The following is a 27,329-nucleotide window of genomic DNA, read 5'->3' on the forward strand; positions in this document are numbered from 1 at the left end:
ACGAATGCACACACACACGCGCGTGCACACACAGAGAGAGAAAATGTCAATGAAAACAGCCAAGAATACTTTCCGTTCCCACACCTACGGTGATATCTCCACCAATAATAGCTTAGTGATATTACAGTCTGGAGCTAAAATAAAAATCGGAAATTCCTGCTTGAGCTGCGACCCGCTGTACGTGGCCGACATACAGCCTCGACCACTGAAGATATTTCCGCACTGCATCCGCCTTTAGTAGACGAGTCAGGTCGACCGCGGGTAGCCCCCAACCCTCTGCCTCATCTACTGCGCATGTCAGTGGCACAGGCAGAAGCAGGTCTCCATTCACACACAGACACACGGCGCTCGGTCGTGCGGCATGCGGAGAGTCCCTGTCATTGTGTTCAGACCCAGCGAGACCAAGCGAGACCACCTCAACCATGAGTGTTTCTTCTCAGGCCCTACACACTAGACAGACAGTGGTGTAGTGGGGAAGCGAGTCTGTGTGGTGGGACTGGCTTCAATCCAACACTGGATTTTATTCAAGCCAGCTTTGTTTTCGCACAAGTCGAGTCTTAAACGCCTCTCAAGTAAGTGTGTGTATGTTTTCGTTACAGAGATTGGATATGACTGACTACTCACTTAGCACTTTCAAGGATTCGCAGATAATTTCGCGGGTTAACCCAACATTTAGACCTTCATTCAGACCACAGAGTGAGAGCGGTGTACAGGTAGGGAGGGGAAGGGTGGAGACGGTCATCCTGAGCGCCAATAAAGAGCAGCACCTCACCCTCCAAAAAATTACCTTCACTAATCGCTTTAGAGTAAATAAGATGATTATTAAAATACATTACTATTTCTCAGCATTTTGATGGGTTTTTTTTTACTGTAATCTCTCGTTTTAATATCAACGTATTTTCGAATATTTAATTTAAAAAACGATGATTGGCCCAACCCTTTAGAGTCTACTAATTGGTGTTTTTTGAGAAGAGGGGGGTGGGGAGTACAAAATAAACAAGTATTATAAGTAAATGGTAGTGACCAGGTATCAATTTTCTCTGGGTACCAAAGACCCTAGATACGTCATTTAGGGGTAGGGGAACCTAATCTACGAGAACGTGGAGCTTATATATGGTAGTCCGGGAGGGTGAGGGGATTTCCCGAGCGATGTGTTACAGTTGACCTGCTTACCCACGATTGATATGGTAATTACAATGGCCGCGTCTTAACGTTCACTCTTCAGCCAAACGCTTCCAGACACAGCGAGGGCCTTCACGTGATCAAAAGTCAAGAGAGGCTGTTGGGAAAATCCCCGTCGCCTTATTAATAACAACAGTTTCATGCATGGCTGACTGCGAATCTTGAGTGAGATTTTTGACGAGAAAAAGCAGGATAAATCTTGATTAACTGTGTAAGATGGACATGCTGCTGGGATATGAAATGATTAGGTGAGTGATAAACATTTATGAAGAATATGTGACGAGGTATTGTGGCGATATAAATATTGCTGCAGTCTTGAGATACCACTATTAATGATCAACAGCACAGGCGGAGAGACTTCAAGGCTGAGAAACGAACTGATTAATGGATAGGCGAGTGGAAAAATAGAACTAGATGATACTGGTTTTTTTTTCGAGTTTGCAACATACAATATCTGAGAGATAGCTATCGGAAGAGTTTAAGGGTAATTATTGGCTAGGATTTTAAATTCTCTCTCACACACATACACACGTACATGTATAAATATAAATGTCTACCACAATAACTGCTAATAATAACAACATAATAATTTCCTGAAACAAACAAATCTTCCTCGTGAGCCATATACCGACATATCACGTGTGCATGCATGATGCAAATACAGACTCACAAATAAATATCCTTAGTAATCTCAACCATGAATCATATACCATTACTCACCGTCTGAATAGAACTGTTATCACCATTAGCAGCTGCTACAACAACAACTGCCGCTCCTCCGCTCGGCCTTGAACAATGGAGAATAACCCAGAGGTCAATAGACGATAAAGACAGCGGGATTTGTTTTTCATAACAGGAACTGCGAAAAACAATTCAACTGGAGCTTAAGTGCTTAGTTTACTTTTGGCCAAGGTGGTCATTACAGCAGTGAAAGTTTTTGCTTGAAACACACACAAAAGGGAATTAAAACAATATATATAAATAAAATTACGCTTCAAGTAACGTGTTCAGAAATAGCCAATAGACTCGCAATGCAGTGGTCATCCTCGGTTTCTCCTGACATGTTAAAATGCGAGTTTCAAGTTGAACTTTAAACTTGGGTAGAGAGGGACAAAAGAGAGTGACGAGAGAGAGAGATAAACTGTTTGATTGACATCTTCCATTGCGGTTATCAAAATACGAGCCTCGTTTAACGCCTCAACAGTTTCATACGCACACGCTGTCTTATTCTTTCTCTCTCAGACACACATTCACGCTGGTATACATACACATTGCCGTACTAGGCCTTTAAGAATTAGACAATTTTGCTCCCAAGAGCCCTTCAGTCGTAGTTTATGGTGGGAGAATTTAGCTCAACGAGGTCAGTGATGGTGGTAGAAGGACATACTTCATCCACGAGACGCCTGTACCTTGCTATCAAGTTCAAGGTTCAGGGTTAGTGGCGACAATGTAAAGATCAAGTAAAGAGATTCCAAAGAGCATAACAATAGAGCGAGAGAGAAATATGTAGAGAGAAGGGTTACAAGAACGAAAACTAGTGTAATAGAAGGTGTCTGACACGATCAGCCTCCTTCCTGCTTCCCGATTCTCACTTCCGCGCGGTCAGACAATCGACACGCAGACCTCGCAGGAGTAGGTCCTTTCTTTCGCCGTCCATCTGTCTGTCTACTCCCATCAATACCGACAGTCCGTCCTGGTACACAGATGTGTTTTCACTGTAGGCCTCTCTCTGCAACGGAAGCAGCCTTCTCATCTGCCAAGAGGCCTACCATGGAACTTTGACACACGATGCTTAGATGCAGAGACAAGAGTGAGACGAGAAATCGGAAGTTTTGTAATCGTCGAAAGGCTGAGATCAGAAGGACGAGGTTTGTACTGCTTGCCAGCCTCTGGTCAGCAAACGATATTTTTCTCTCCCCACCCCACACCTTGAACCAGTTTAATAAATAAAGCTTTTGCACTTAATGGAGATTTTGCCTTTGTGATCAGCGGTCACGTGATAACGCTCACACAAAGGAAGTCGTAGCCGGAGTTACTTCGACTTTGCGCTGTGCTGCAACACCTTGTGCTCAGGGCTTTGTCGGGTATTCCTGGGTGAGACACTAGTAAAGAGGGAGGGGTAGCTGAAAGGAGGAGTGACATGTGATAGAAATAGGGCGGAGGTGTGAGAGCCTTAGTATCTCAAGACTGCGACCTAAGTTACCCTGAATCCCTTTAAATTTTCCCTTTTGCTGCACCGAGTATCGACAGCGGCACCGCGGTTACAAATTCCTATCCTAAATGGCCATGATCTGGTCGACATTAGTTTTGCAATCAATGGTTAGTAAAAGATGGGGGGGGGGGGAAATCCCGCGCTTACCACCTGACGCTGTGAAACCAAAGACGATCAATGGTGAAACTATGTGTCGGTTGCCTTCAGCGCGAGTTACGAGAAATAACGACCAGTCTCAGGTTGCTTTAGTTGAGGTCAACTTTTGTCGAGGTGAAAAAGGATAGGTCTGTTTACCCTCTGCAGCAGGTCTTATCACCTGGCGAATAAAAAGACGCATATTGCGAACGGAAAAGCCCAGCTGAGTTGGTAGGTGGCAGTAGGGCTGAAGTGAGTATAGTAACTGTCATCGAATCTGAAAACAAAGCCTGTGGTGGTGATGGTGGTGGGGTGGGGGAAAACATAAGAAAACGGATCTCTTGCTAGAGCCAGCCATTCACTGCAGACGAAGCGAAGTTGCTGTCAGTTTTTGCCAGAATCTTTCGACACGGGAGCTCTACAGGAAACAAAACAATTAAATTAAAAACAATCCCAGCAACAATAAATCCGCCTTGCCTTTCTCCCGTTATGACCTCGCATAGCTAATGGTAGGACAGTCTCAGGAGAGCGCGTTATCTGCGTGGCGAGGGCAAAGGTCATATCCGGATCTGTCGTCTGCGACTAGGAGCGTTTTAAACGGGGCGAGGTGACCACAGTGAAGGTTGTTTGTGTGTGGAGTTGGTGGGGGTGGAAGGGGTGGTGATAATCAGCATGTGATCGTCTAAAACATGTTGATGCTTGCTCAAGTGTTACACACGAAGAAAGATTTATTTATTAATTTGTTATTTCGGTGTAGTACTATTTGATACGGAAGTTGCCTCAGTCTGATGTAGCTGTTTGTGTGATTGAAATGTGCTTATACAGACTCAGCCTTCTTTTCCTTTCACCAGAATCGTCCTTACTACATTGTAAATATTGTAAATAATATTTGTGACATGATAATTAGTCATTCTTAAAACTCTTTTCTTTTCTCTTGTTTTCCAGTCTGTATTTTACTTCCAACCCACATCGGGTTTGACCTGCAGTCACTTGAGATTTCACAGAATCTTCAGTCTGCCCTCCTCCCCCACATGGGCATCAGATGAGTCGTAGAGGTAAGGGTTAGATGAGTGATATAGGTAAAGGTTAGATGAGGGGTACAGGTAAAGGTGTTTTCTGACAACCTTGCAGTTACAGCAGCTGCACTAACCGTCTGTCGCTTGGCTGCCCTGCCCTGCCTGACTCACTCTCTCCTCTGGCTTGTGACTCTCTCTCTGTCCTCCAAGTTGATGTAACCTCAAGCAAGGGAACGGCTGATGCAAGCTTGTTGATTTTACTTGTAGATACAGGTCAGTGCCTGGTGTGTACTTTGTAAAGGTGGAGCTGGTAATTCGTCGTCTGTCTTATTAACCTTCTTTCTTCTCTCTCTCTTTGAGTCGCTTTTTCTTTCTGGGTCTTCCTTTGGGTATCCCCCTTTCTCCCTCTGGGTTCTTCTTATTTCTTCTTCCAAGATCCTCTCACTCTTTGTATCGCCTTTCATGTTCATGTTCTTTCACCGAAACCAGCGAAGCCACAGACGCTCAGTCTGTCGTTATATCATTACAGAGAGGGAGCCATGGGGCAGCACTTGTCGAGATGGAGCGATGACAGTTACAACAATAACAATAATAGCAATAACAACAATGTTGCCGTCGTCAATGGCACGAGTCCGGAAAGACACGGAGACTCGCGACGGTCACCTCGCGGACAGCAAAACAAGCGAGTAAATATTCCTTTAGCATATATATATATTTTTTAGTAAATAGCCATTCAGAAAATTTTCTCTATAATAACCATTTAGTTAATACTCTTTTAGTAACATCCTATATTAAATACTATTTTATCACCTATTGTGTGTGGAAGGGGGCGTGCGCTACATATATGGCCGAAAGAGGATATTTTGTAACCTTTTAGCATATATTCTAGTTTAGTAACTACTTAGTATTGATACTCGCTGTTAGTTCCATAACATGAAACACTCGTGTAGCCTGCGAGGGCCGCAGCACATGAAGGAGTTCCAAAACGTGTCAAGAAGGCGTTACTTTGTCACCTTGCTGCCCCAGTTACGTCACACAGCTGTTTCACTCCACTCCCATAATTTTACTGGAATGTGAAGTTCATCGCCTTGCGCCTCGTGAACAAGAATAGGCTGGATAGAGTCATTTAGCTTTGTCTTTTCTTGTGAAAAGTGACGTCGCTTGACTAATCTATGTAACGGACAAGTACTTAGTAGAGGGGGTTAGGAGGGAAGATCGACAACCGTGGTTGATCTGATTTAGCGTAGTGGGCTGGAAGTTGTTTGCCCTTGAGCAAATGACGTAAACTGGGACGTCAAAATAAGGTGACGTAAAAGATGGAGGAAAATAACGTTAGAGAAAAAAACGGAAAGCAGAGAGCAGACGGCGGAACCGAAGTGAGAGCTGGTGGATTTTTCTTGGGACTTTCTCGCAACTGCTGCGACAGCGGAAAAAAAGTATTACGGGAAGTAATACCGTGGGTAAACTACAGGTGGATGTACTTCACAGGTCGTGAGTCACTGTAGTCCGTGTTCGCACCGTGGGGGAGCTCTGTGGCTTGGGCATCCCGCAGTACAGTGAAGTACTGGCGTGAGCGAGAAAAACAACGGTCCCAGAACGGAATATGTATTACGGGAAGTAATACCGTGGTTAAACTACAGGTGGATGTACTTCACTGGTCGTGAGTCACTGTAGTCCGTGTCCGCACCGTGGGGGAGCTGGAAGGGACAGTTCTTAACAGCCGGAGAGTAAGCGCCGGTGGAGGAAAGGTTTCCTCCCGGCCTTCAGCTGATCTAACATCATCCGGCCAAACATCTAGGAGGCGGCCGCATGCGCAAGACCGAGACGTCTGCTTGTAAACTGTGGTACCGTAAAAACTATTTATTTTCAATAATAAATAGACTTCGTGGAAAGAAGATCAGTGGGACTAATTAGAATAGAGGACTTGGGAGGGTCTCAGAGACTTTAATATAAAAGGTTAATGTTTCATCAAGAACGAACATTTTGTTTTATTCTTCATCAGTGACAATATTTTATGAGAGTCGATTTCATTGTTAACTTTAATAGTACGTGGGATGAATGATAACATATTGGTAATATATCTTGTGTGGCGAATGAAGGAGTGAATCTATCAGTGTGGATATTTTGCCTTTGTTTCATTTGACATTGTATTTGAATTGAATAATTATTTGTGCCTCTAAGAAGGTACGCCCACCCTCAAGCGATCAGGATATTTTGCTTTGTGGAAAGAATGCGCATGTCTGCGGACGGTCCGTGACAATCTAAAACCCATAGATAAACCCCGCATGCCTGCAGTACTAGAGCTTGATACAGCTGCCGAACAGCCATCTTGCTGCTCGTAGTGTTAGATATAAACCGGCATAGAACATGGCGACATTGAAACCTACCTCCTCAGCTGTGAAATCAAAGAGCAAAAGCTGTTCAAGCAAATAAAATCAATTCATGTTGACAACGTTCGAAAAATACGAAGATACAATGCCAGGAAATCCTAGATACTGACGCATCCTTCACTTCCATCATGGCAGTTAGTCGGCTTCCACCACAGCGAAGCATGGGTCTCTTCATAAGACTTAGATAATAGGTGAGCCCCCATAGAACCTAAGAGCACCTTCGAAGACAAACTGTGAGCCATGTGACGAGCTAAATCTGGGAATTTGTTGTGACCGTCATGCAACAAAAAAAAAAACCCCAAACAAACAAACAAACAAACAAACAAATAAACAAAAAACAAAAAACATTGTCATTTGTTTCTACTCTGTCCATCTGTCCATCGCTTTTTGAAATTTAGAGTTAAACATAAATATTTTGATTTACAACAGAAACCTGTAAAAAATAACTTTAGTTGAAAGAAAACAGTTGTTTGTAAATACAACTCGATCAGTCTCACAGCGCATGCACTAAACGAAAGCGGATGTGGTCAGTCTCTGTCCTCAGCGCAAGGCCGTGCTGGATCACAACGTCACGGCTGAGTTCGTTAAAAATGTCGGCTTGTGTTTTCGCAGAAACCGCACGTGGTGACAGACGACGACCTGGTGCGAGCCACGCATGACTGTCTGAAGCTCATCAATACCTGGTTTCCCGAGCGATGTTCGCGCACGTACTTCATGCCACCTGTGCACATGAACACCGTCAAATACAAGACGTGGCTGGGCGGCGAAGGGACTGCGCATGCGCGGGGTCTGGACGTGCAGGCGGTGCAGGGGACGATGGAGAGCGACTGGCGGGATGATGAGGTCATGCAGAGGACGCTGCACTGCCTGCGACGCCTGGGTGATTTCTTGAAGGTTCGACACGCCTCAGCGACTACGCTCTCGCTTGCCTTGCATCTGTCCAAAGACTTTTTTTCTGTATCTTGTCTCGGTCTCTGTAGATGACTGTTGCTTTTTCTGTGTCTCTGTCTCTTTCGTAACCCTTTGTATTTTACTGTCACTCTGACATTAAACTTTGTCTCATCTCTCTCATGTCTCTCTAAATGTCTTGCACACTTTTTAGTTTGTCTCTGAAATATCTGCGCTATCTGCTTGTTTTTTGTTTTTTTTAAACATTCTGTCGTATAACATCTCCCATCCACCCCACTCCATGGTGTCACCTATTTCTGTCAGTCACTCTGACATTATCTTTTACGTCTCATCCCATATGATTCTGTCTCACACACATACACATTCTATTGCATTTTTTATCTTTCACGCATTATCTCATTGTCTTTTTTTTTTCGCCTCCTTTATACATTTTCATGATTCCTTTTCTCTCACACATGCATGTTTATACCCCCTGATATGACAACTCAAGTTTTGCCTGATGCAGGAGCCGATGGTGGTTATTCTCCAGATGGATCAGGACAACTACCTCAACAAGCCCAGGTATTCAGCTCTGACCTCTAAGTACCCACGTCCTAGCGAACTAACTGAGAAACTGCGCCGCGGTGACTTTGATCTTCTATTCGTGCACCTGCGGTACGGACTCATTGTCGCCGAGATGAAATCAGTTGGCTGGCGACCAGGTGAGAGGGATCGGGTGGTGGGGCTTGGAGTGGTTGGGGTAAACACCTACCGGGCATTTGAGTTAACATGTCCTTAAAACCTTGCTAATAATTCTTTGCATATACCACACCTGAAGAACTCTTCCTCGCTGCGTGTTGGGATGCAGATGGAGTTGACATCTTTTGTTAGATTTAGAGAAATTCGTTGAGCCAATAAAATAATAGAGTCGGTCTGGAAGTAACACAAAGCGCACTCCCCCTTCTTCTGCCCACAGGTCAGCAACAGGATGACGCCACTGTGGCCAAGAAGCTGGAGCTGGCCATCAAGCAGCTGAAAAAGTCAAAGGAGGTGCTGCAACACCTGGTGTCAGATCTTCGGCCTCAGCCCGCCATTCGCAGGTGCCTAGTGCTGCCCAACGTCAGCAGTCAGCGCCTGACGCAACTTCTGGATACGAACCCCATCCTGAGCCAGGTGAGCGGATCCCGGGATCTCGCTGAGGATCGTGGGGACGACTGACAGATCCTTCTACTAGTGACAGGCTATTCTAGACAAAAGAAAACGAACACACAAAAACATTTTGAAAATATTTACTCAACCTGAACCGCCTACTGATGTGTAGTATGCACCCACTTGAACAAATTTCCTTGAATTTTTTTTGTTTTTTTGCGAATTCTGCCATGGTGAATACGTGCAAAGAGCAGCATGGCTGTCACTTCTTTGCCATCTTCTGCAACGTGTTCACGTGTTGTGTGGCAGAAGGGGCGAATTTGAGTGTTTGTAAGATAATTGAAAATATCCCGGAGGATTTCTTTAAAAAGCCTCGCGGCGGCTATAGTCATTAGATAGTCACTTATTTTAAACACATGTCTCATAATATTACATTTAAATATTCCATGTTACTACAGGAACTTCGCACTTGTTTCGGAGCATCCAGTGTGACAGACGCTGTGTCCCTCTGCCTCTGTTCCGACCTGATGACGTCAAGAGAGCAGCCCGCTGACGTCACAGACGCCATTTTGCAACGCATGCAGAAATGGTGGAATCGCCTGGTGACTAGTCAGGGAATCGGGGGAGAGGGTACGCCGGAAATTTACGACTATCTTCTGGCCAGGTACTAACGGATAGAGACGAAAAGGAAGAAAATGGGTTTTTAAAAATTATTTTAATTATTATTTCATTTCTTGTAATAAACCCGCCTACATGAATTGCATGTTCCGCACTCAAAATAGTGACGTTTGTCTCCCTAACGTCTCGCATTAACATCACTGTTCTGTGTGACAGATTCTGCGGCCCTGCAAGTACAGTGAAGGTGTACTGCGTGACGTCACCGAGCCTGGAAATTCGGACGTTGGGTGACGCTGTGTCGGAGACCGGAGAGCGAATGGTGCAGTTCGCACTCTTCCCGGAGCAGCTGGCGCTCTTGGAGGTGATATTTTACTTGTCTCAGTGTTGGACTTCCACTGCTTCTAATACATAATTTTACCGTTCACATAAAGCAGAGAACGGCTAGACAAAAATATTTGTAATGTGTGAACATATCTGTGTATGTCTGTACATGTGTGTGCAAAGGTGTGTGTGTGTGTGGTTATCTTAACCTCGTGCCTGGAAATCCTTTTCGTAGAGTAAGCATGCATTTAAAGATCAAAACTAACGCAAGGTCAAAGGTTAGGGGACTGCAAGTTTTAACGTCGCACTATTGAATAAGAACCTCCTTTAAGGGTCACATTAGACAGACGGGTACCCTACGCCAGGTGTCATGCAGGTGGCTTATCGAAATATGACGAGCCTTAGATATACCTACATGACAACGTTACAGTATTTCAAGACGACGGGCATATAAACGGTCATGGTGGGTGTCAAAATGACAGCAGTGAGCACAGAACTGGTGTTAGCGGCAGTACGCACAGACCTATGTTTAGTCTGTCGATATTTTAGGATTTTACTAGCTAAATGTAAGCGGTCTTTGATGCTCTGTTTTATTTTTGTTCTTTCCACTCACAGAGCTCAAACCCCTGCGTTTACTTAACGGGCCCACCTGGCACAGGTAAAACTCTCATCCTGGTCCTGCGGACCGTGCTGTGGGCGCGCCAGGGTCACGTGGTACACGTGGCCAGCACGGGCTCCTTCAGTGAGGCAGCCACACAGCTCATTTTTCACCAGGTGAGAAAGCGGGTGCTCGCTGGAATATATATATATAAAACGAGCTCTGGGAAGGGAGGATGGCAAATGGAGGGGAAGCCATGACGTCATAGACCCTGAACAGGAGAGCTATGACGTCACGATATTGTTTCTCGCGCTAACCTCACGCTGTAATCCTGTAATCCTCGCCACGGTTCTGACTCCGTGCTCATGTTGTGAATAGTTTTAACCCGTTGCCGGGCAATAGCTACTTCGTACATTGGCCCTTCAGATGCGACTGTTCAAGGGTCCAGGTGTTATCTGGCATTGCCCTTGTGGATTAATAAAGTTGTATTGTATTGCACGGCACATCGCTTTTATAATGATGACAACGACAAAGAAGAAGAAATAGAGGAATGCTTTAGTTAGCTCGAACACACGGAGGGCGTGCTCTAGATTTTGTGTAACTCCAGGATCACGTGATTTTGTTACAGGCTACTAAGACGCTGGAGGATATAGACAAAGAGGCTGTCGCCAACGTTCAGCTGCTCCTTAACGGCAACAAGCGCGAGATCGAGTCTGTCGTCACATCCCTCACAGAGTCCTGCCAGAACGGACAACTCTACGTCATCGCCGACGAGGCGGATGGCATGTTCACGGAGTTTTTTACGAAGCTGAAAAACAACGTGTCCGACCTGCACGTGTGGGCGGCCTCCTACCACCACCAGCACCGCCCGCCCAACATGGACGAGGAGAGGCTGACGGTGTCGCTGCGCTGCCCCCCAGCTGTCATGCGCCGAGTGGAGACAGCCGTGTCCTTCACTAACAACGCCATCTACAGGTGCTTCTTGATGGTGAAAATGAAGATGATGTTGATAACAATGATGACTGATCATAATCATGATGATAGTGAAGAGGAAATATCAGTCTGGGATTTCTTTTGTTTAATTCTCTACACTGTTAAAGAATACAGTTGCTTCCCCTTTCTTTCCTGTGTATTAGGTCTTCATCGAATTTTTCGTTCATTCATCTTACTAGACCACCGGAAGACTTTAATTACTTACACTTTCCTTGACATGCGTAGTAATGGTAGCAGGGGTAGAGATGGCATATTATTCGCTGAGTTGATTACTGAACACTGGTAATTTCATTCTAGAAGTATGTCTGTGGTCACCTTGTCCTTAAGGAAACTAGTTCAGTTCTAAAACAAAGGATTTTAAACGATAAAGAATGTTGAAATTTTCTTCGGTGTGATGATAAAGATGAAGATACTCCAAGCTGCTATTAGCTGCCAATTAAAGTAATGCTGATGTGAATACATTACACACGGGATTGTTTTAGCTTTGCCAATCAGCCAACATGAACAGTAGAATTGTCACGATTTTAGAAGCCTTCTAGACGATACCGTAGATTGACCCCGAGCAACTGATTTCAGTTTTCTAGGAGACATTCAAGTTAAAATGATTTTTTTTTTTTTTTTTTTGCTACGAGAGGCTCAATGTCGATTTCCGTATCTTTCACTGTTGTACAGCTACGGTTTGCAATGAGTTAGATGTCTGACAAAGTAATGCTGTGTTTGCAGGTTTAACACCACCTTGGATCCGGAGAATATTCGCCCTCCTGTGACGGATGGTCCGCCGGAACTGCTCCTCTCTCACCTGGATCACAGTGAGCAGTTCGCAATGAACTGTGAGCAGTGTGGCCTTGACATTGGGCATTGCCTTCTAGAGAAGCTGGCAGTCGGTGAGATGCACGACTATTTATGTCTAAACCCGTCAAAGAAGATAAGTTAGCAGTCGGTATAGCTATTTAAACCTGTCAAAGTAGAGAAGCTGAGACTCAGTAACTCTATGTTAAACTTGTCAAAGAAAATAAGCTAGCTGTCGGTATAGATATTTAAAACTGTCAAAGAAATAAATTACAAGCACAGAGATGACATGTTCCAGTTATTCGCAGTGTTATAGTCAAAACCAACCAACCAAACAAAAAGACACAAATTAAGACAAATATCAAATATTAAAATCGTTTGACACTTCAATGAAACAGTATTTTTCTAAACATGACAAGACATCAACATTAGCCCTTAAAACTGACATTTTTACCTGTCGAATAACATCTGTTTCAAGAAGTGACTGTTATTTCGAGCTCTACCCCTTCTTAATTGGCTTCTTGCAGGTCAGAAGCAACGGGTAGCAACAATTAAAGCTCCACCCGCTCTTCAATACCGAGACATAATGGTGATTCCTGACTGGTATCAGAATGTGGAAGACCTTCATGACGAGGAACGACTTCCATCAGGGGAAGTCACTAAGGAAGCTTCCGGTATAGTGCGCGGTTTGCGAAAGATGGGACTTCCAGTGATGGTAGTGACCAGCGGCGATCAAGAAGCCATCCAGGATGTGGTCCGCTCGCTGTCGGACGTCGTAGCAGTGGTCGGGTGGGGGGTGGTCAACGGACTGGAGCGCAAGGTGGTGGTGTCCGTGGGGGAGGGAAGGGAGATGAGCGATGGGAGCGTCAGTGGGGTCCTGCACGGTGCCTCCCGCTGCACGGCGCAGCTTATTTACGTGAAGTGCCCGGAGTAAACGATGATGGCGGAGAGGTTGTAGCTAATCTGAGACAATCTTGCCGTACACGCGAACGAGAGTGGAAAAAGAGAGGTAGAGAGGGAGCACGAATTAACGACTTTACTGGTCAGTCCATATCACCGACAATTCCGTTTAATATAAATGTCGTGTGTTTAGATATACAGTGTATATATGAATCATATCATATGTAAGAACATTGTATTTTGATCATCAACGGAACATCTTGGCGCGCGTGCACGTATGTGCGTGAGAGAGAGAAAATGTGTGTGCGTGCGTATAATTCCATCAGACTTTTTTTTTAAAAGAGCAGCGTGCATGTGAAATCGAGCATGACAAACAAATTTTGGAATTGCATTTATCCGACGTTCAAAATGTCTAGTTAACCTATTTTTTCTAACTTTTGTGAATTTAAGTGTGTGTTGCTATGTCATGAATTCCTCTGTATATATTCTGCTATACTCAGGCTGGTATTTGCGAACAGTGAGTCTTTTGGACATAACATATGCTGGGTGATTTTAGGGTTTTATGCCTGCATTAAATTGTCTGCTAACAATACAACTTGAGGATTAGTGCCATAATATTGACATTTTTAACCTGATATCCAGGTCTAAAAGCATACTACCCAATCAGCGGAAAAATCGTTATTATCATTTTCAACATAAAAGAGTTATTATTTTTTTGTTTAAAAGAAATATTTAGGAATGCTTCTAGATTCTTAACTTGTTTTCTTAAGCAAAGTAACAGTATCTCCAAAGCAAGAAAACCAGAAACTGTCGATGCAAAGTTCCAGGTATGTGCAGCGCGTTCTCAATCGCCGGCGTGTGTCCATGAGTTGGTCAGTTTGTTCTCGCGTCCTGCAGCTTAGGTTGTGGCATTAGCGGTGCATTCTGCTCAGTCTCCCTACCACACAGCATCCAACATTCCGAGACATGTTGAATTTTTCTTTTTTGCTCTGATGAAAGTCTGAGCAATCTTAAATTGGTGGGTGCGAAGGTCACAGAAGTGTTCTTGTGCGCATGCCTGGACCTTTTCATCGACAGACGACGCTTCTAGTTAGCAATTCAAATATTTGAAAACTGTTCAGAATGTTCCTAATGCTTCATCCTGGTGGTGGAGGGTACATTTATAAAATAACTTTTGCATTTAATGTAAAATGTCAACTGTATATTTGTTTTAGTCGATTCTCCATGACAAACCAGAAAACAGAGTAATTACTTTTGTTAATAATTTATTTTTTCGAAGTTTAGGTCTTTTATATTCCAGCACTGGAATGTTTATCCTCATACTAGGCCTGTGTTATGTCCGTTAGTCGTTTTACAACACTGTATAGTCACTGCCAGGCATCCAGCTCTAGGAGTTGTAAACTGTGATACTTTGTCCGGGTGAGGCATTTCTCATTCCCAAACAAAGGCTAAAATATGTTTTTTGCTTCCTTGTTGAAAAGTAATAAATCTATTAAATAAAATTAATTACTCAAAAGCTTTAAGAGATTTTTCACTCTTTAAAAATGATTTTACGATGTACAAAGTTAGCTTGGGTTGGTGGGCTCGATATAGACATATATCAACAAAGCTCCGTTGTGTTCCAGCATGCATTGTTAAGTGTCTTAAGACAAATAACCATCAGAGTGTTTTTCATTCCATGATAATCATTTTTATGTACAGTTTTAAATTATTTATACTTCTGAAATGTTTGATTGTTGATTTTTAACACTGTTATTATTACATATGACTTCTTTTTCTTTGGTTTTTATGTGCAGCATTGTAATTCTGCCCTGAAGTTTTCTCAGTTATCAGCATTTTACGGAATAAACAGTCCTGCAGTATTATTATAACACTTTTATGTTAGTGTGTGGCAGCTGTTCACATTGCCGAATCTGAGAGCAAAGAAGAGATCCGATTACAGAAAAAACAGAATAAAGCTTCACCTGGAGTCACAATTCGGACAGCAAGTAAAAACAATTGAATACACGGACCTAAATTCTGTGAGTTAATCTGCTTTTTGTCATTTGAAGGTTTTGTTTCCAGCATCAGTGTTGATTGAAGTAGAGATTCAAAATAAGTTGCACTAGTTAACAAAACGCATGTGTGTGTATGTGGGGGGTTTTTTTGTTGTCTTTTTCTGTAACTGTCGGCTATAAAACACATTGAACTCTCTACCGGATACATTAACCACGTTATCATCATCATCATCATCATCATCATCATCATCATCATCATCATCATCATCATCATCATCATCATCGTCGTCGTCGTCGTCGTCGTCTGTGCTTCATTTAGCCTGGTAAGAACAATTCCTGCCATTTCTCCAATTCGGTTTTTTCCACCTCCACTTTTTTTTTCCACAGACCTTTTTTCGTCTGCATTCAGTAATCATTGACTGTCAGCATAAACAAGGGTAATATAATGTTTGAACTGGAGTAAATATGGCTTGTTCATGTATTCTTTGTCCAAAGTTGTTTTTAAGGGATTTTTCAACATGCTCTGTGCAGTTTATTAATCCGTGCTGTTGATTTTATTGATGAGAGGTTTGTTAACTAATTTGACAGTCTGACGCTGCTGAACATTTTATTTGTGTGGTCTGGATTACAGACACGAACTGTACTAATCATTATTAAATTCATCGATTGGTTTTGTAGTTATGATCAGTGCTATGGTGTCGCATATCTACTGCACACACACACATGCATGTACACGCAAAGACATGTTTACAGATAACTGACACTCGCTTTCTGGTCCACACACTCGTGGTCATTCACACGCCCTCGCCATCTTGCCCTACAACATATGCCTACAAAAATAAAATGAAACACGATGTGTGGAAAAGTTTTTTTTTCCGAAAGAAAGAAAGACAGACATGAATGACAGAAAAGAAAGGAATGAATAAGAGAATGACAAACAAAGGAAGGTTTTGTTTTTTTCTGTCGGTGGTAAACATAACACAGTCTGTCCCGAACTCTTCAGAAAATTGACATCCAGAAAGCTTTGGCGCGTCTGTTGAAACTGTGGCCGACCTCACCAGCCACTACTGGTCGGAACAGCCAACTGGACATCCGACCTTTAAACTTGACCTGAGCACGAGGGACAAAACGCAGGGTCACGTGGGGAGGTTTTCCAATGACGTAAGGGCCAGCGGGCTGTCAAGGTGACTAATGACGCAACGAGCGAGGGTCTTCAAGACAATGGCGCCCGCGACGGACACTGCGCCTATCCCGCTAATGAGGGCGCTCCGGCCCGCGGACTCGCTGACCTCTGACCTCATTTGCACTCAACCACGCTCAGTGAAGTCAAGGGGTCAGGTGACCAGCACATGCGCAATCAGTGCTGGTCACCTACCTCATTGACGAGGTGACGACGATTTCTAATTCTCTTTGTGACCGCAAGCGGACCCACAGGGCAAAATGAGGCTACTTTCGGTTGTCATTAGACTTCCATGCGTGTATGTATAATATACATGGTACAAATACAAACATACATCAAACCATTACAATAATGCATATGCACATACACACATATAGGTATCGAGTATACACAAGTGGAAGAAAATACATTAATCAAATCATTCAACATAATATAGTAATGTAAACACACAGGTACAAGCACTAATATTTATCAAAACATGGATCATAGTAATCAACATATTAACTTTTCTACATGACCATTCCTAGGTGCAATGGGCTTTAATCAACACCACGACTTCTTATTCCCAATTCATTGTAAACCAAAGAGGCAAGACTAGTATATATATAAGACTAGTATATATATATGTTTATACACACGCACACATTGAATAAAATCCTTTCTTTGATCCGTTTTTGCAGTGTTTTTGTTTTTGTTTTTTTTTTTCTTGCTCGAACAATTTGATGTGATTCTATTGTGTTCCACCAGAACCTTTTTAGGTGACGAAGCTGTGGTCTTTCGTGAGAACTTTTATTTCACCGGAAGTGCCCCCCAGTGAACTTTCATAATCATAGTAAAGATTTCCAGAGCCTTGTCAGTTAACGAGACGCCATTTGCTTTGTGCCTGATGCGACTCGGAAGACACAAGCTCAGAACAAATCAAAAGAAACAAGACTTCCTCCATCCTCCCCGCACACACACCTCCTCGCAAACAAACTGCCGTTCACAGTGCGACAAACAGGGGCGTTGGATCCGGTTACAAGTCAAAAGGCCGAGATCGCCGGGTGTGGTGACGTAGCAGGCAATCTCCCGATGAAATACGTTTTCACGCTACGTAATTAGTTTGTGGGTTTGACGTGCTCTGCAGTCTGTCACACATCCGGGCTACAGGCCACGCTGCAGCTCGCTAGAGCTCGTAAATGTTTTTGTATTAGGCACAGGACATCGTCAGCCCTGAAGACAGGGTCCCTGCTGGTGCAGGAGCTAGTCGGCATGCACGACACAGTGCGTGACCCCCTGACCTTTCTGGAGCACACCAGCGCCTCTGTCAAGGGTCAGCCAGACACGAGGAGATCAGAATGAATGGCGCAGTTACTGTCGTTGGGCAGAAAGTAAGTTCTTTGCAGTCAAGACTACCACTGAACATAACAATGCCATTCTAGGATACTATTTACTAGTGTCTATGATCCTAGTATTTTGGGTGTTTGTAGCGGGTGGGGTGGTTTGATGAGTAAGTTTGGTTTCTAAATATAACTAATATGTTTGATCCCCTTCCACACCCTCATCAGAACCTTCACCGTCAACATTTAAGAATAAAATTAGCATAATTCAAGTTGCAAAAAATAGATAAGAGAAGCCTACCAAACAAGAACTGCTTTGTCTCGGGAAAGCCCCGAGGAAGAAAGGGTGGTAAGAGATTATGAACAACCAGTCACACACCTCGATCAACCGCAAAATCAAAGCAAAGGTGAGACGCCCGAGCAGTCATTTCATTATTTCCACCATCGCTTACACTCCATCGCTTGTTGTCCTCTTTGACGAGTTTCCCTTGATCACAATTACTTCCCTTTTCCTTCCTCTTCACAATTTCCCAATCACTTTCCGTATCCCAAGTTTCCTACAGTACTTGTTCTCTCTCTTTCCTTCTTTCTTTTCTCTCTCTCTCTCTTGTGTTTTGGTAATTCCCTGGAAACACATCCCTGGTCTTGAACTAATTTATCAACAAAACGCTGTTTTACCGAATTTGATGGCAGTATTTTAAACCTCCGACTTCTCTCCAAACCTTTGCCGGCAGATGGGCGAGCAGCGTTCACTGTTTGAGCGGCACGTGCATCTCACGTGCAAGTTTCCGAGTAGCGCGTGCGCTCGAAAACTGCCTGCGCAGAGAACTGCGGGATCGGGTTAATATTGTCACCCAAGCAGAGCACCCTGCACGGCCTTTTTCTCTTCCTTTGTCTTTATTCCTGGGGCCTTACGGGAAGACCCTGAGTCTCTTGTTTTCGCCACGTTAAGATTTGATCAGTCCCACCCATCGCCCCCAGAATTTACGTTAATGTACATGGATCAGATCGCGGATTACTCGGCGAACTCATTAGACTTGCAGATGAAACACATCACATAGATCACAGAAGTTCATCGAATGCCTCATTTAAATGTTAAAGGAAGTTGGAGGTTATTCCGGAACAATTTATTTTTTGCGCCTCTTTAACATAAAGTTAAAACAGCTGTCAGACAAACTAACTGTACTTACGTGTGACTAAACTCGATATCAGCGGTGATTTATGGCAGGAAAGTGGATGGTCGCCATTATTCCTAACACAGCTTTGGAAATGCTGGTGCACTCATGTTTTGTTTTTGCATTGATTTCATTTCCCTTTTCGCCCAAGTATTAATTTGTTTGCAATGAGAGTCTCAGCTGGCTCGCAGCTGCAAAAATAAAAATAAAATAAAATAAAATATTTCATGGCCTCAGGTGCTCGTTGTGTTGATTGTTTATTGTCTTATGTAAGGTCTTGGACTTTAGTCAAGAAACAGAGGGTCATTCATACCCTCTGATTTGCAATTCCTATGCTTAGTGCTTAGAGCCCAAGCAAACCCTCTGTGGGCTTCAGAAAGGCAAGATTGAGACCTGCTAAATCCTCGTCTGATTCCATTTACAGAAACACTTCCGGTTCAAAGTGAATCCGGAGGTAACCTTCCTTCTGCACCATTCCTATGGCCCCAGATGTTTGCCCTGTTATGAATAATCTTCTTGCCTCTTGTTTCTTGCACACGTACGCCCACAAAAGGCTTGGCCATTGGTTCTTCTCAACAAACCTCGCCAAGCCCTCATCATGTGTAACATCTGCTCTGGCCTACTGTGTTTGTGGCAGCAAATGTTGCTAAGCTATAATTCGTAAACAATAAACTCACAATAGCAACCCGTGGCATCAAACTCTTGAAAAAAAAGTGAAAAAGCCGAGCGTTCCGTTCAAAATTATAAAAATTATATTTAAAATTATGCAATTATTTGTAATCAAAGAGCTCGATTATGTAAGTCTACTACAATGGAGCGGTTGCCACCATTCATCATGTCAGGAAGAAATCCAGTTAGCAGAACAAGTGACGTTTAGGTTGATTAGCGGCACGTAACATGGTCAAAGGGGAATAAATCATGCTTAATAACATTAAAAGCATTAACATTTTATTTTCGTTTAACGTACTGACGTTAATTGAGACTTCTGAAAAGGCAGCGATGCAGCAACATGTGTTCTTTTATTTGGGATCCATAATAGAAAAAAGGTTCAAAGAATACAAAAATAAAAACAAATCAAAATATGGCAGTTTGATGATTCTGAAAGGAAGTATTTATGTGTTCGTGGTTGAATATCGTTATTTGCAAGCAGTCTATATTCCCGTATCCTGCTAGATGACTAAATGATAACATATGAGGTGCAGTGTGCAATATATTTTGGAGGCACATTGCCGTTTTATACGTGGACATTACCTGTCAAACCTAATAACCACCAACTTACCTACAACGCACACGTGACCTCTCCTATGTACCCAAGAAGATGGTCATCACATAGATTATTAAATAAAATTAATTTATTAATTCAAAATTTCAAGACGAAGCCCTTGTTAACACACACTGCATTATTATCTACATTTATTAATACTTGCCTTCTTACATAATATCAAGTTCATGTCGGTCTCTATTAATAGATTATGATACTGCCATCCGTCAATTCATGTTTGTGCGTTCGTTTGTGTGTGTCTGAAGGCAGACAGGTTTTCGGTCTTTTGTGTCTTTCTTTCTTTCTTCATCTTTCTTTTCAAGAGAACGTTAAAGTCAACTTCGTCCAGGTGTTGGGGCAGACTGAGGCGCCAGTGGAGGTCACGTGACACTTTTAATTGGCGACGCCCAATCAGTAAGCATAATGGTCACGTGGCGCTCGCATGTCGGTCACGTGCCGCTGGAGGAATCGAACTGCTCTTGTCGCCAAAAGGAGTTGTTTTAATGAAAAGTGCTTTCCCGGGCCTCGCCAGGGACCGCTGGGCCACGGCCAGACCCCAGGACGCAAACGGTTCTCACGGAGCATTTAATGGGAGGAAGAGCTTAGCAGCGCACAGCGAATGGTTTGCACTTGATGAATGAATTTTTGAATCGGTTTGTCATTAGTCGAAGTTTTCATGTGCACCCTCCATCTGACAAGATCCGAACACGCTTAACGGTTCTGTCTTACACGGCGGGTGAGGTCACAGGCCGACGATGCAAAGCGTCAAGAGGGACGTCGAGGAGTGAAAGGGAAGTAACAGAGGCCTGCGTCGCTGTGACAGGGGAGATAACAAGCGTCATGTCACAGTGACGGGACAACGAATCGCGAAAGGACAGTTTCCTTAGCCTCGATCTGTTGTTGGCAGAGACAACACAGCAATGAAAGTCAACAAAACGGCGAGAGTACAAGCTTGATAGAACCCAGTGGTGCTAATCAGTAGCCTCATACCCACACCCGGACCACGAACTGCACTCAGCGGCCACGTCACCACCGTCACACTTCTCGCTGCCTGCTCGCTGCTATAAATTATTTCCCTTGAGTACAGACGCACGTTAAACGATGGGAAAGCACTGCAGGGTTAAAGATTTCTGAGATTAACTAAAATTCTGATTTTCAGTGAATTCAATTTATCCTTAAAAAAACTCCATCCATAGGAGTGCATATTTCGGAAGTTTTTTTCTTCCATAGAAAGAAGATAATTTTCATGGCTGCACGAAGAGCTCGGCCAAGTGTTTAGGTAATGACACTGTATACCATATAGATACCTGATCAAAGCTTCAGCATAGGCTTTTAGCGTATCTTAACAATGATGTTAGTATTTTACGTCTAAATGCTTTAACATGGCGACCCTCTGAAGTTTGATAATCAGCGATCAACGTCGATCTCAATTTCATTCTAGAAGGAATGGCGCTCCAAGAACCTTCCTGAAGATGGATTGTGGACAAGGTACATGGCCGTAGACGTTATGTGGGAAAAAGGCATCTGCTAGTTGATACTTGAAGGTGACTTGCTGAGCTCTCGTGTCAAAAAGACAAAAAAAAATATATTCTAGCAGTACACGAGCGGGTTGTTACTTCGCGAGAATAAATATAAAAAGTGACAGCATGGTTGATTTGACGGTAGCAAAATAAACATGTATGATAAATTTTTTGTTAAAAATAACATTACTTTGTAAGATAAAACTTTTGTTAAAAATAACATTACTTCACTTAAAGTAAACATAATATTAAATACATGTACACAATAAAAAAAAAATACAGGAACAAGAAGACGAAAATGAACAAAACAAAAATTAATTATTAGTAAAAGCATTACAGCGCAAGTAACTGTAAGGTGTGGGCAAATTAAGGAACGGAACTCCTGTCACCTAGATCACCACGAAACCAGTTCGTGAATAATTGGCTTGCAATTAAGAACGACCTTTTGAGTGCTTTAACCAGGTTGGGTTCATGAAGGATCGTCCAATGAAAAGACCCGCGCATGAGTAATGCCGTCCATTGCCGACAGAGGATGGCTTACACATCCCAGGTCATTGATGGACTCGCATCTCGATTTCCCACAATACAAAGATGGAGCTGAAATAAGTAGATAAATAAAGTTATTTGCGTTTTGGGGTATAGAAGGAACTGAAGCACGCTCCCGCGAGCTAGTCCGTCTCGTGCAGATCACAGATGTCTGATAGAAACACTCGGCAGCCGCCGTCAGCAATCTCTAGCTTCGGGGAACCTCGTAAATCTTGTACATGGACGGTCATGTCGGGCAGTGCCACTGACTCAGAGAGTGAACCGTTACTATTCTTTAAATAACGTATACTGCTCTTTCTTTTTCCACAATCTGAACTTCTCTTGTTGGTATTTTTTTCTGAACTCGATGTAAATGTTGAAATAGAAGATACTTAACCAGATTTAATTAAATCCTGAGGAAAGAACTTAAAGTGACATTATTAACAACGATTTTTAATATTGTTTAACAACATCCTCACTCCCCCAAAAAACAACAACAAAACAGAAACGACAACAATTTTTTTTTTTACGACGACGTCATTGACAAAGAACTGTAAAATAACGTCATTAACAAAATGTAAATGACGTCATGAAACTATGACGCGGATACTGCTAGTACCGATGTGCTGGGAAGCGTCCTTTCAGTGTCCACAATGGCTCCGGGTTTTCCAGCTCACCCTTGTATTTCTAACCAGAAGAGCTCTCGCAGCCATGGTTCAGCTTCCACAGAGAAACTTCTTGAACAGTCCAGCTAGGCGAAGGGAGAAGATGTCACTCGGTGTGTACTCACCATGCACGTGCGGTCCTCGAGCAAGTCCCCCTTTTGCTCTCACAGGGAGGAGGAGTGAGCAGGCATCACGGTGCTGCCTCAGCAGGCAGGGCAGGAGAGTAAATGGTCTGGCAGCACAAAGAGCGTTGTTCCTCTCCAGTCTGGGCCGGCGCGTGCCAGGGTTCGCCCGCGCACGCGACCTCAGCGCTGGCGCCTTTCTCTCCCAGGGCCTCCAGCGTCTGGTCACGTGCCTGACACGTGACCGGCGTGTGCGCGCGCATCTGCCGTCCCACGTGCGCCAAAACAAGGGAGGTAAAACAAAAACCGAGTTACGTACAGAATCTAGAACGGTGGTCATCATACTGCTTACACTCCTGTAACATTTCGCGATTGGGGTGAGGGGTGTGTGTGAGGGAGGATGGAGGAGGGGAGATATTTGTATAAACATATAAAGAAATGATATGTTAGGAAACCGTTTTTCGTACGCAAGCTGCTGAGTCGTTCGCCTTTCCCCAAAGATGTCATTCTGCCTCTGGGAGGCCAGCCACACACTCCAGTTCTAACGGATCTGGATGGATTGCTGTGAATGCAGCGACAATGCGTGCATGATAAGGGCGACTACAACAGGGTGCCGTGAGAGACAACCCAGTGCCTTGCATCTGACGTCACGTGACTTGTAATCTGCCGACGACAAACAAGCTTGTGACTTTGAATGCACTTAATGAGGTGCACAGAACAATTCAAATGGCAGTTTAATGTGCGGTTTATATGTTGGACGGCGAACGAGAAAAAAGAAAGAGAGAGTGGGGCTGCAGATTCTATTATCAAGAGTTTGCATGTAAACTAAATCTAAAAGTTCGACATAACTCTTTCTGAAGCTTAGCATACAAGCAAGTGATCTCCCTTGATTCCCCGATTTCGTTTTCAGGTTAAAAACCAATTTAAAAATGGAAGCTTTCTTTGTTTTATTATCTCTTGTCAGCTGACAAGGCACTTTTGTTAACTTTGCTTATTAAATACTTTTCATCTGGTTTTAGCGATAGAATTAATCCCAGACTTCATTCTTCTCACCAAAAAAAAAACAAAACAAAACAAAAAAACACATTGTTTTTAAGGAATATATATTTATAGACATTCGATTTTTTTGGTAATCTTATTATTTCTTTTGTTCCAAATTTGTTCTGTTGCTAATTCTCTCCTTTTTCTGTCCAGCTTTCAGTTTTCTTTTGTCTTTTTTTAAATTTCTTTTGTCTGGCAAATTCTTTCCCTTTTCTCCTTTTCTGCTTTCTTCTTTCCCCTCCCCAACATATACCTCCCCGGTATACATTCAAATCAGAACCCCCGTGAAATAATCTATTGAGGCTATCTACATGCAGAGAATTCGTCTTAAATTTTCCCTCCTTTGTATTTAAATTGTCGTGGTAGAGGTTAACGCGGCGGATTTTTTTTTTTTTTTTTTTTTGGGGGGGGGGGGTTCTTTCCTCTTCCACTGCACGGCTGCATTCTGCGCTAAGAAGTAATTGTTCCAAAAAAAAAAAAAAAAAACATTAGGCATGCAGATGTTAGAGAAAGTTTTTTGTTTAATAACGAAAATGCTCAGGTACGATGTCTATCGCTGCTCACCTTTTCGAAAAGTCACACGCTAAGCGATTTTTAATTCCTTCTGAAGCCCTTGAACCATCTCATTAAGATGCTGAGCTTAATCCCCTCTTACCAAACTGCGCAATTTCATGGGAGATCGTAGAAAAAAATAGTATCTTTTCAAAAGAAAAACAAGGATAATGAAGAATGGGGAATTATGAATGGGGTGTAGAGAATTGTGCAGCCTATTTTTATGTGTGCTGCTGGGCTCTAACCTTCCCACTACAATTTAGTGTATGACTTACAGCTCTTCTTCGTTATTTAAAAACAAATCCTTATGCTTTAGAACATTCTAGATGCTAGATAGGCTTCATTTCACACAAGTGAAGCAAACAGTAAAAGAGAAGTAGTCGTGGTGTCGTCAGGTTGGCTCCACAGATTACGATAATGCAAGCACACAAGGAGACGCCATATCGTCTGGGAGAACATCGAGCTTAAGTAGCCTGAGGACACGCAATCAGTCGTTATGGGCCCACGTGCACAGCGCGTCGTAAGCGCGTAGCGGTCCGGTGAATGCGTCTGTTTTGTGAGCTGAAACTAAAGGATAGAATCTGATTGCTCACCTGCTGGATCAGTTTTAGTGATACTCTGCTAAAAGAAAATAATTTTTTTAAGGGAAGGGGATATTTTTAAAATAAATTTTAAGGACTGCATTTTATTTAAGTGTTTTAGCTCTTTGATTACAAAATTGAGGAGATAGAATGCAATTAGTTCATGCTCCTTGCTGGTTTCTATGAAATGACGAGTGGTAAGATGGAGGGGTAATGTTTTCAACAAGGTAATGGCGAATGGTACTAATCCTCCAAAGTTCAAGGCAAGCAATTCTACAGACATGACAAATCATACCCTGCGGTTAGAGGTGGAGAAAGGAATAGTTGATTACGGAGAAAGACCGAGGAAGAGAAGGATGATTCAAAAATGTCTTGGGACAAGTCAGTAGCAGTTAAGTCTTGTTGTCATTCCATTGCAACCTTTTTTTGGACTTTGTCAAATGCAGTTGACAAGTCTAACAAAGCAAGAAATGACACTTTTTCATCGTTATCACTAAGGAGCGAATCGTTTACGACCTTAAGAAGTACAGATTCAGTACCTGGACCTTTCCTATAAACCGTCTCGAACGGATTAAGATGTTTTTGCTCCACATGTACACTGAGTTTCGAAAGAACAATCTTTTCCAGAACTTTGGACAGAACGGACACAATTATATCCCCTACATGTCGCCAACCTAAGGGTGGGTCACAGTTTCCGGAAAACCCAATTCACTCTAGCTTTGCATCAACAAACCAAACTACATAAATCCATCACAGCAGCAAATCAACCAGCGAAATAAGAGCACCTTCCCCCTCACCATCATATCTCCCATCTTCCATCCTCCCCCTCCCACGCGCGCTCAGAGCTGTCGGCGTTATTGTCGGGCGAAGATAGTTACTTGTCACCTCATACCTGAAATCAACAGCCGCGATATTAATTTGAAAAGCGATCGCGCTGCTTGGCCTGTCACCTCCTTCTGAGCCCAGCAACGCGCGTGACACAGCGCGTGACACGGCGCGTGGCACCCCAAACCTAGCTGGAAGCGTCGCTCGTCGTCCCACGCCGGTGACAGCTTCCAGGCCGAGCCGAGCCCGCTAGGTGGCGTCACGCAGTGGCTGGCTGGGCGAGTCGGTGCGGGCGAGCCGACTGAGCGCGAGAGACGCTTCGCGACTGGGTGGACGGATGTCAAAACTGACAAAATGTCTACAATCGTCAAGACCTCATCGCGTCAGTTCTGTGGGTCGCAGCTGAAGGTGTGGCTGGCTTGCCTGCTGGCTGGCCCTGTCAGCTCCCTGAGTGGCTTGCGACCGAAGGATTTATGATGCCACAAAAGCGGCGTTCGCTGCATCAGGTGTACCGTGACATATGCGTCTACATCCTTGACATGTAGGGGTCAGGGCTGATTTCGCAGTGGCTTGTTTTTCTGGGTGGCTCTAACCTTCCTGTGGAAACAATGTGATGGCAACTGGATTGTGGTTTGATGCTTCACTGGTAGATATTGTCCTCGTAGCACCCACGGGGTCAGATTTTCACAGTGTAATGATGATTTCTTCTTTCTGCAATTATTATTTGTTTGTTTGTTCAGTTTTTGCATTTATATCGAGGTCATGCTAGCCACTGCATTTTTTCTATTTAGAACGAATGCTTGAAAGCATGCCAAGACAATCACCATGCATCTGGAGTACAATAGTCGGGGTAGGCTGGCGATCGTGACGTGTAATGCTTGTCTCGTTGCACCCGGTTTTCATGTCACTGATTTATGCTGTCTCTCCGCTGTCCTATATCTAAATATTAAACATAAACATATGTTTTTCGAAGTTGCCACAAGGTGGGTCCTGGTATTTCTAAAATTAAAAAAAATTAGTGACGATGACGATTGAAGCAAAATTCTTGGTTATTTAGAGTTACATTGCAAAACAACAACAACAACAACAAAAAAAAACAACCAAAAAAACAAAAACAAAAACAACAACAAACAAACAAAAGCCCAAAAACTGGCTGTTAGTATGAAAGGTGCTGAGAGTGGACGACATCTCGATGACCTTTAGAAAACAAACGTCATCTAAACCCTTATTCTGTTGCAAAAGGGGGGCACTAATTAAGTTAGTCCAAACCTTCAGGAATATTTGTTGGTGTTGTTATTACCATAACCCAACTTTAGATGCATGGAACTGTACAGATTACTTCCGCTTAATACCTATATGACTTAAGACAGGTAAT

At 43.3% G+C, this 27,329-nt stretch overlaps 1 protein-coding gene across 3 annotated transcripts; it reads left to right on the forward strand.

Annotated features, from left to right (window-relative positions):
- Positions 1 to 142: 142 nt before the first annotated feature.
- Positions 143 to 15,859, forward strand: LOC112562147. Of its 3 annotated transcripts, none has more exons than XM_025235206.1 (12): positions 143 to 572; positions 4,475 to 4,584; positions 5,075 to 5,231; positions 7,548 to 7,829; positions 8,350 to 8,545; positions 8,800 to 8,996; positions 9,431 to 9,636; positions 9,807 to 9,951; positions 10,527 to 10,685; positions 11,138 to 11,484; positions 12,226 to 12,386; positions 12,819 to 15,859. In XM_025235206.1, exons 3-12 carry the CDS (start codon positions 5,085 to 5,087, stop codon positions 13,223 to 13,225), a joined length of 2,247 nt encoding a protein of 748 aa, XP_025090991.1. In that variant the 5' UTR covers positions 143 to 572; positions 4,475 to 4,584; positions 5,075 to 5,084; the 3' UTR covers positions 13,226 to 15,859. The 3 variants fall into 3 exon arrangements, with proteins under 3 accessions (XP_025090991.1, XP_025090992.1, XP_025090993.1); XM_025235207.1 differs by lacking the exon at positions 143 to 572 and adding an exon at positions 2,916 to 3,050; XM_025235208.1 differs by lacking the exons at positions 143 to 572; positions 4,475 to 4,584 and having other exon boundaries at positions 5,094 to 5,227.
- The last annotated feature ends 11,470 nt before the right edge of the window (positions 15,860 to 27,329 follow it).

Source organism: Pomacea canaliculata, linkage group LG4 (assembly GCF_003073045.1).
Source record: "Pomacea canaliculata isolate SZHN2017 linkage group LG4, ASM307304v1, whole genome shotgun sequence".
Lineage (NCBI taxonomy): Eukaryota > Metazoa > Mollusca > Gastropoda > Architaenioglossa > Ampullariidae > Pomacea > Pomacea canaliculata.